The sequence below is a fragment of the Cyanistes caeruleus genome, chromosome 32 (assembly GCF_971803275.1).
Source record: "Cyanistes caeruleus chromosome 32, bCyaCae1.hap1.1, whole genome shotgun sequence".
NCBI lineage: Eukaryota > Metazoa > Chordata > Aves > Passeriformes > Paridae > Cyanistes > Cyanistes caeruleus.
This window is the reverse complement of record NC_141733.1, coordinates 2,299,002-2,308,289: the sequence shown is the minus strand read 5'-3', so window position 1 is coordinate 2,308,289 and position 9,288 is coordinate 2,299,002. Positions and strand designations below refer to the sequence as shown.

Below are 9,288 nucleotides of genomic sequence, written 5' to 3'. Positions count from 1 at the left end.
GGGACAGCGGCAGCTCTTGCACGGCCCCCCGAGGGCTGGGAAGGGGTTTAAACCCCGTTGAGGCGGGAGCAGGGTCGCGGTCACCGACTGTCCCAGGGCAGAACCGGCAGCGGGGCCGGAGCCGGCCCGAACGCGGGCCCGGTTCGGCTGAGGAGAGCCCGGTCCCGGCGGGGGGAACGGAAAGGGAGCGGGCTCGGGCCCCACCCGGACCCCCGGCACAGCGGGCACTTCCGGCGCGGCAGCCAATCAGCGCTCAGCGCCCCACGTGACCGCCGCCTGTCACCCGCCAAGATGGCGCTGTCCAGGGTGGCGGCCCGTGGGGGGCTCTGGCGCCTCGGCCCCGCCGCCCTGAGCCCCCCCCGGGGACGGATGCAGCTGCAGCTCGCCCTGGGCGTGTCCAGGTGAGCAGGGACCCCCGCGGGGCAGCCAAGTCCCTCAGCAGCGGCCAGGACACGCCCCACTCAGGGAGACCCAACTCCTGACGCAGCCCCGACCGCTCCCAACACCGACGGCAGCCCCCGCTAAACACCGAGCGCAGTTGTGATCCCCCGCCAAATCCCCTTCCCCTTTACCCCCCTCGTCCTCTCCGGTTACCCCCGGTCCTGGCCGTGTTCCCCGCCCGTTCCCCTCCCGTTATCGCACATTTCCATTACACCGGCGCCCTTCCCTCCCCGGTACCGCGCGTTCCCCTCCCTTACCCGGCACAGGAATCCTGGAGTCACCCGGGGCCCCTCAATTCCCCCCCCGGGGCCCCTCAATTCCCCCCCCGGGGCCCCTCAATTCCCCCCCCGGGGCCCCTCAATTCCCCCCCCGGGGCCCCTCAATCCCCCCCGGGGCCCCTCAATCCCCCCCGGGGCCCCTCAATCCCCGCGGTCCCGGGGCGCTCCCGGTTCTCCCGCTCCGCCTCTCCGGGAGCCTCAGGCGCGGCCGGGGCTGCGGGGCCGGCGGGCTCAGGTTCGTTCTCAGCCGCGCAGGTCCCAGGTGCGCTCGCTCTCCTCCCGCGCCGCCTCCCGCGCCCTCGTGGCCGCCGTGGCCGCCGCAGCCCGGCGGGTCAGCGCCAGGTACGAGCGGTACCTGGAGAGGAGCTTCCCCAGGTTCTACCTCCTGTACAGCACCTTCAAAACAGGCGAGTCCCGGCCGGGGAGTCCCGAAAAGCGGCTCCGGGAGAGGGCGGGGTGTCCCGGGAGGGAGGAGCGGAGGGGACAGTCCCGCTCTCCAGAGCTCATTTTGGAGCGGGGGCAGCGGCTGCACCGCCCGGGCTGGGATCAGCGCCTGAGGGAGCTCTGGCCCTGCAGGAATCCAGGCGCTTTTCCTGGAGGCCAAGGAGATCAGGAGGATCAAATCCAAGATGTCTCAGCAGCGGCTGAGCTCGCAGCAGCTCCCGTACCGGGAGATGGAGCGGCTGCGCCAGGTGAGCTGGGGCTGCTGCAGATCCTCTGTGCCACCTCCCCTGTCCCTGCCTGTGCTGCAGATCCTCTGTGCCACCTCCCCTGTCCCTGCCTGTGCTGCAAATCCTCTGTGCCACCTCCTCTGCCCCTGCCTGTGCTGCAAATCCTCTGTGCCACCTCCCCTGCCCCTCCCTGTGCTGCAGATCCTCTGTGCCACCTCCCCTGTCCCTGCCTCCCTGTGCTGCAGATCCTCTGTGCCACCTCCCCTGTCCCTGCCTGTGCCTCCCTGTGCTGCAAATCCTCTGTGCCACCTCCCCTGTCCCTGCCTGTGCTGCAGATCCTCTGTGCCACCTCCCCTGCCCCTGCCTGTGCTGCAGATCCTCTGTGCCACCTCCCCTGTCCCTGCCTGTGCCTCCCTGTGCTGCAAATCCTCTGTGCCACCTCCCCTGTCCCTGCCTGTGCCTCCCTGTGCTGCAAATCCCCTGTGCCACCTCCACTGCCTCCCTGTGCTGCAAATCCCCTGTGCCACCTCCCCTGCCCCTGCCTGTGCCTCTCCCCGTGCTGCAGATCCTCTGTGCCACCTCCACTGCTTCTCCCTCTGCCTCTCCCCGTGCTGCAGTTCCCCTGTGCCACCTCCCCTGCCTCAGAACAGAGTCTGGGAGCTGCAGCCAGCCCGGGGCTGGGCAGTTTTGGGCAGTTTTGGGCAGTTCTGGGCAGGTTTGGGCAGTTCCGGGCAGGTTTGGGCAGGTTTGGGCAGGTTTGGGCAGGTTTGGGGCAGTTCCGGGCAGTTTTAGGCAGTTCTGGGCAGGTTTGGGGCAGTTCCGGGCAGGTTTGGGCAGTTCTGGGCAGGTTTGGGGCAGTTCTGGGCAGGTTTGGGGCAGTTCTGGGCAGGTTTGGGGCAGGTTTGGGGCAGTTCCGGGCAGGTTTGGGGCAGTTCTGGGCAGTTTTAGGCAGTTCCGGGCAGGTTTGGGGCAGTTCTGGGCAGTTTTAGGCAGTTCTGGGCAGTTCTGGGCAGTTCTGGGCAGTTCTGGGCAGTTCTGGGCAGTTCTGGGCAGTTCTGGGCAGGTTTGGGGCAGTTCTGGGCAGTTCTGGGCAGGTTTGGGGCACGTTTGGGCAGTTCTGGGCAGTTCCGGGCAGGTTTGGGGCAGTTCTGGGCAGGTTTGGGGCAGTTCTGGGCAGGTTTGGGCAGTTTTGGGGCAGTTCCGGGCAGTTCCGGGCAGTTTTAGGCAGTTCTGGGCAGGTTTGGGGCAGTTCTGGGCAGTTCCGGGCAGGTTTGGGGCAGTTCTGGGCAGGTTTGGGGCAGTTCTGGGCAGGTTTGGGCAGTTTTGGGGCAGTTCCGGGCAGTTCCGGGCAGTTTTAGGCAGTTCTGGGCAGGTTTGGGGCAGTTCTGGGCAGGTTTGGGGCAGTTCTGGGCAGGTTTGGGGCAGGTTTGGGGCAGGTTTGGGGCAGGTTTGGGGCAGGTTTGGGGCAGTTCTGGGCAGGTTTGGGGCAGGTTTGGGGCAGTTCCGGGCAGGTTTGGGGCAGTTCCGGGCAGGTTTGGGGCAGTTCCGGGCAGTTCCGGGCAGGTTTGGGGCAGTTCCGGGCAGGTTTGGGGCAGTTCTGGGCAGTTCTGGGCAGGTTTGGGGCAGTTCCGGGCAGGTTTGGGGCAGTTTGGGGCAGTTTAGGGCAGGTTGGGGCAGTTTGGGGCAGTTCTGGGCAGGTTTGGGGCAGTTCCGGGCAGTTCCGGGCAGGTTTGGGGCAGTTTGGGGCAGTTCTGGGCAGGTTTGGGGCAGTTCCGGGCAGGTTTGGGGCAGTTCCGGGCAGGTTTGGGGCAGGTTTGGGGCACGTTTGGGCAGTTCTGGGCAGTTCTGGGCAGGTTTGGGGCAGTTCCGGGCAGGTTTGGGGCAGTTTTAGGCAGTTTAGGGCAGGTTTGGGCAGTTTGGGGAGGTCGGTGTGAGCTGCTGACCCTGTTCCCTGCTCTCCTGCTGGGGCAGTTCCGCCGGGACGTGCTCAAGGCCATTCCCATCGGGATCATCGCCATCCCCCCCTTTGCCAACTTCCTGGTCATTGTCCTGATGTGAGTACTGAGCCCTGGGGGCCCTGCTTCCCGAATTCTCTGCATGGAAATTTAGGGAATTTTGGAGAATCTCTGTAAGGAGCTGAGTGCTGCACTGGCAATCCCAGCTCCTGGGACTGGCATCCCAGCCACAGAAATAGTGGGGTCAATTCAAATGATTTAATAAAATAAATGATAATAATAATATTTAATATAATAACAAAAATATTAATAAATATTAATACACAATAATAAAAATAAAATAAAAACTTTTGGGATTTTGCAGTTCTGCCCATCCCCCTGGCCTCAGTTAATTCGTTATCTGTGGGCTCAGCTCGGAGGGGCCCTGGGGGATGAGGATCTGCAGGAGGACAGATCCCCACAGGAGCCTGGGCCAGGCTGGCTCTGTGGGCTCCAGGGGCTGAGGATTGGCCAGGCCAGGTGCAGGTCCTGCCCTTGGCTCAGCGTGGCTCCATGGAATGTTCCAGGCCAGGGGGAGAGCAGCAGGAAAGGACCTGGGGGGGGGCTGGGTGTGAGCTCAGGTGGGCAGGGAGGCCACAGGCCCCTGGCTTGTGTCAGCCACAGCGTGGCCACGGGGCCAGGGCAGTGCCCATCCCACGGTGCTGGGCACGGCTGAGGCCCCAGCCTGGACCTGGGGACAGCTTTGGGTCCCCAGTGCAGGACAGGGAGGGGCTGGGGCTGGGAATGGAGCTGGGGCTGGGGATGGGGCTGGGGATGGGGCTGGGGAATGGGAATGGAGCTGGGAATGGAGCTGGGGATGGAGCTGGGAATGGGGCTGGGAATGGAGCTGGGGATGGGACTGGGGAATGGGGCTGGAGCTGGGAATGGGGCTGGGGCTGGGGATGGGGCTGGGGAATGGGAATGGAGCTGGGAATGGAGCTGGGGATGGAGCTGGGAATGGGGCTGGGAATGGAGCTGGGGATGGGGAAGGGGCTGGGAATGGGACTGGGGATGGAGCTGGGGATGGAGCTGGGAATGGGGCTGGGAATGGGCTGGGGCTGGGGAATGGGGCTGGGAATGGGAATTGGAATGGGGCTGGGGATGGGAATGGAGCTGGGGCTGGGGATGGGAATGGGGATGGAGCTGGGAATGGGGCTGGGGAAAAGGGGCTGGAGCTGGGAATGGAGCTGGGAATGGGGCTGGGAATGGAGATGGGGATGGGGCTGGGAATGGGAATGGGGCTGGGGATGGGGCTGGGAATGGGGCTGGGGAAGGGGCTGGGGAAGGGGCTGGAGCACTGGGAGAGGCTGGGGGATGTGAGGGGAGGAAAGGAGGCTCAGGAGGGACCTCCTTGCTCTCCACAGCTCCCTGGCAGGAGAGGGCAGCCAGGTGGGGTCAGGCTCTGCTCCCAGGTGCCAGGACCAGAGGAAATAGCCTTGAGGGGAGCTTTAGGTTGGATTTTTGGGAAACTTCCTCATGGAAAAGGCAATCCTGTCTTGGCACAGGCTGCCAGGGACAGGGGGGATCCCCATTCCTGGGAGGGTGGGATTTCACAGCTGTGTGCATGTGGCACTTGGGGACATGGTCAGTGGTGGCCTTGGCAGTGCTGGGCTTGGTGACCACAGACTTCTCCAGCCTTGAGGATTCCCCAATTCCTTTGGGAACGATCCCCAGCAGCTCCTGGCTTAAACTGTGCTGCCCCTTGGCCTCTTCCCGCAGCCTGGAGCCCGCCTGAGCTGCCATTCCCTCCCTGATCCCATCTCCTGCCTCTTCCCAGGTATTTCTTCCCCCGGCAGCTCCTGATCCGTTACTTCTGGACGCCCAAGCAGCAGCTGGAGTTCCTGGACGCGTACGACTGCATCCGCAGGGACTCGTACCGGGACGTGCTGCGGAGCCTGGCGCTGGCAGCGCGCTCCCTGCCCGAGCCCCAGCCCCGCCAGCTCCTGCAGCAGCTCTGTGCCCAGGTCTGTCCCCTCCTGCTGCCACCCCTGGGCGCTGGGGAGGTGCTGTCACCTGTCAGAGGTGTCACCCGCGCCCCTGGGGCTCCTGCAGGTGGAGGGAGGTGCTCGGCCACAGCTGGCCCAGCTCTTGGCCGTGAGGAGTTTGTTCTCTGGGTCTGTGCTGGCGCTGAACAGGCTCCAGGTGGATCATGTGGTGAGTTCAGCTCAGGCGTGTCCCAAAAGCACTCCAGATGCAGCTGAAGAGCTGCAGGGGGTCCTGGGCTCATCCCCACAGCAGGTGAGGGGGGCTCAGGTGAGACCCCACCTGCAGTGCTGCCTCCAACTGTGGGGTCCCCAACATTAGAAGGATGTGGAGCCGCTGAGGATAAATCCAGAGGAGGATCTGGGGAAGGAATTCCTCCCTGTGAGGGTGGGAATGCACTGGGAGGGAATTCCCCATCCCTGGAAGTGTTTGAGGCCAGGTTGGACGGGACTTGGAGGCACATGGGAGTGCCTGAATGGGTCCCAGGCCTGTCCTGGGAGGGCTTGGACATGTCCCAGGTGCCTTCCTTGTCCTCCCCAGAGAGCCCTGAGCCAGGTGCTGTTCCTGACCCCACATTTACCGGCCTTTTTCCTGCGGCACCGGCTGCGGAGCCACGTCCTGGAGATCCGACACCTGGACCGTGCCCTGCTGCAGCTGGGCCTGGGGCAGCTCTCAGAGGAGGAGCTGCGAGCGGTGAGGACACCTCAGCACACCTGGCCTGGCCTTGTGTCACCTCAGGTGTCACCTCAGGTGTCACCAGCACGGCCTCGGGGCGCGAGGTTGCTCTCTTGTGGGAATGTTTTCCACGCTGGGATGTGTGAGGAGTTCCTCACTTCTCTTCCCCTCCTTGAGGGGGATCCTGGTGTGGTGCTGGAGCTCTGTGTGTCCATCCCTGCCCGTGTCTGTCTCCCCAGGCCTGTTACCTGCGGGGGCTGAACTCCACTCACCTGGGCCAGGCCGAGTGCCGGGCGTGGCTGGAGCAGTGGCTCAGGCTCTCCTGTGAGCTCCAAGGTACCTCCGAGAGGGGAGCCACAGCCAAAATCCTTCTCCAGGCACAGGGAGTGTCACTCCTGGGGGGTTCTGGGCTGCTGGGGGGGATTCTGTCCCCATCTGGGTTCACACAGGGTTCTGTACAGAGCCTGTGCCCGGGTGTCCCTGTCCTGCAGATCTCTGGTGGCAGACTGCAGCTCCAAGGAGAGGAAAACAGGAGAGGGATGGAAATGTGGGACCAGGAGCCCTGTGCTCCCCCCATGCCCATCCCCGTGTTCCCAACCTGCCACGTTCCTATCCCAGTGCTGCCCAGTCCACCCCGAAACCCCCCAGTGCCCACCCCAGCGCCCCCAGTGTCCCCCAGTGCCCACTCCAGCGCCCCCAGTGTCCCCTGTGCCCACCCCAGTGTCCCCCAGTGCCCACCCCAGCACCCCCAGTGCCCTCCCCAGTGTCCCCCAGTGCCCACCCCAGCACCCCCAGTGTCCCCTGTGCCCACCCCAGTGTCCCCCAGTGCCCACCCCAGCACCCCCAGTGCCCTCCCCAGTGTCCCCCAGTGCCCACCCCAGCACCCCCAGTGTCCCCTAGTGCCCACCCCAATGTCCTCAGTGCCCACCCCAGCACCCCCAGTGGCCACCCCAGTGTCCCCAGTGCCACTCCCATGCCAGTCCCAGCCCTCCCAGTCTGCCCAGTGCCTGCCCCATCTCTTACCCTGCTCCTGTGCCGTTGCAGCCTCGGAAGCCTCTCTGCTGGCCCACAGCATGGTCCTGCTGTCCCTCAACTGCAGCCGGCCCCCGGAGTGACAGCCCTGCCCCCGGAGTGACAGCCCCGGCCCCTGGAGTGACAGCCCCGGCCCCCGGAGTGACAGCCCCGGCCCCCGGAGTGACAGCCCTGCCCCGAGCCCTGCCGGACGGAGGGGTGGCAGCTGCGTGTCCCTCACCTCAGCCTTGTGATTCCCAGCCCAAAGCTCGGCTCTGGCTGAGCTGTGCTGGCCGTTCCCTCCCCTTGGAGCCCTCAGTGGCGGCTGTGAGGCCGAGCACAGCCAGGAGAGGTTGTTCCAGTAATTAACTGCATCTCGTTAAGGGACAGAGCTGCTCCCTGCCCTGGGATGCTCCTGTGGGATCCACGCTGCCCATGGGATTGGGGGGCTGGGACTCCTTGCTGGAGGGGTTTCCTCTGTTTCTTTTCTCTTCTGCACAGTCTTAAATGTCACACCCCGCGCTCAGGGGTTGAGGTGAGCCCTGGAATTCCTCCCTGGAGCCTCCCAGATCCCCGTGGGCCCCTCCTGAGAGCTCTGCAGGGCGCTGCCCTTGGCTGCAGCAGGTGGTTCGGGGCTGGGGGTGGTGGGAAGGGCCGAGTGGGGGGTCCCAGGACTGCACCCCCCAAATTCAGCCTCCTTGAAGCCCCTTAACCCTTCATTTCCCACTCCAGGGACTTGGAGGGTTAAACCCCAGCCCTGCCCTGCACGGGGAATTCCTGCTGGCAAAGTGAATTCACCCCAAACTTGGGAGCTTTATCGAAGCCCAAGGAATTGGTGGCTGCAGTGACTTTGGGGGGGCCCTCGGTGGCTCTGTGCCCCCTCGAGGGGTCACGGGGCAAGGGGACACCTGCAAAGTTTCCCTTCTGAAGCGTATTTGGGGTATAAAGGGGTAGGAACCGTCCCCCTTCCTCACCACTTCCTGCTGGTTTCTGTGAATTTCGGAGCCTCCCCCTTGAGGAATTCACCACTGGGGGGTGTTTAACCCATTTTCAGCCACAGCTCACATCTAATTTACCCATTTGTTCTCTTTCTCCACTTAAATATTCCACTGAAACAGAGCATTATTCAGGAAAAAGGGTGGGCACAGCTGGGAAAAAAAGATAATATTGAGGAGAAGCTTTGGATTCACGAAGTTAGGGAAAGTAAAAATGAAAAATCCGATGGGAGCTTGGAGGAGTTGAAGGAAACATCTGGATTTTGGGAGGCAGGGGGAGTCAAGCACCAGCATCAACCAGGATCTGGTGTTTGTGTGGATTAAATCCAATAAAAATGATATTAAAATGCAAAGATACCCTTGGGTCGCAGCAGTAACACTGAAATATGGGTGAAAGCAGAATAAATCCTGGTAGGTTTTGTCTTTTGGGGAAGCACCATGAGGCTCCATCTGGGGTCAGATCAGGAGTCACCCCCTCCAGGACACGGGGATGGGGGAGCAGGGGATCTGGGGGGGGGGAATACAGGAACAGAGGGACTGTCACCCCCGTGTCACCCCCAGTCCCGTGTCACCCTCAATCCTGTGTCACCCCCCTGCTCCGTGTCACCCCTCAATCCCGTGTCACCCCCAGTCCCGTGTCACCCTCAATCCTGTGTCACCCTCAATCCTGTGTCACCCTCAATCCTGTGTCACCCTCCTGCTCTGTGTCACCCCTCAGCCCTTTGTCACCCTCAATCCTGTGTCACCCTCAATCCTGTTGTCACCCCCAGCCCTTTGTCACCCCCAGTCCCGTGTCACCGCATCCTGGGGTCACTCCGGCTGTGGGGGTGAGGTGTCCTTGTTCCTGCTGGGTGCTGGGCTGGGGGCACACTGGGGCTGGGGGCACCTTTGGGGGCACCTTTGGGGGCACAGGGCTCGGAAGCGCCCGTGAGGGATGCAAAAGGCTGGGGACCACGGGGACACAGCGGGCACTGGGGACACTGGGGACACTGGGAGCACTGGGGTCACTGGGGACGCACTGGGGACACAGCGGGCACTGGGGGCTGGGGACACTGGGAACACTGGGGACACTGGGGACGCACTGGGGACACAGCGGGCACTGGGGACACTGGGGACGCTGGGAGCACTGGGGTCACTGGGAACACTGGGGACACTGGGAGCACTGGGGACACTGGGAGCACTGGGGACACTGGGGACGCTGGGAGCACTGGGGACACTGGGGACACTGGGAACAATGGGG

General features: G+C 63.7%; 1 protein-coding gene across 4 annotated transcripts; it reads left to right on the top strand.

The window, feature by feature from the left end:
- The first annotated feature begins 205 nt into the window (after positions 1–205).
- On the top strand, positions 206–8,401 carry LETMD1 (LETM1 domain containing 1). 4 transcript variants are annotated; one of them, XM_086870403.1, is made up of 10 exons: positions 210–401; positions 975–1,126; positions 1,296–1,411; positions 3,362–3,444; positions 5,162–5,348; positions 5,437–5,538; positions 5,908–6,060; positions 6,282–6,378; positions 7,087–7,173; positions 7,217–8,401. In XM_086870403.1, the coding sequence occupies exons 1-9, from the start codon at positions 292–294 to the stop codon at positions 7,155–7,157; spliced, it is 1,071 nt and encodes a 356-aa protein (XP_086726529.1). In that variant the 5' UTR covers positions 210–291; the 3' UTR covers positions 7,158–7,173; positions 7,217–8,401. The 4 variants fall into 4 exon arrangements, 3 of the variants coding, with proteins under 3 accessions (XP_086726530.1, XP_086726529.1, XP_086726527.1); XR_015281285.1 differs by lacking the exon at positions 3,362–3,444 and having other exon boundaries at positions 206–401; XM_086870401.1 differs by having other exon boundaries at positions 211–401; positions 7,087–8,401.
- Positions 8,402–9,288: the final 887 nt, after the last annotated feature.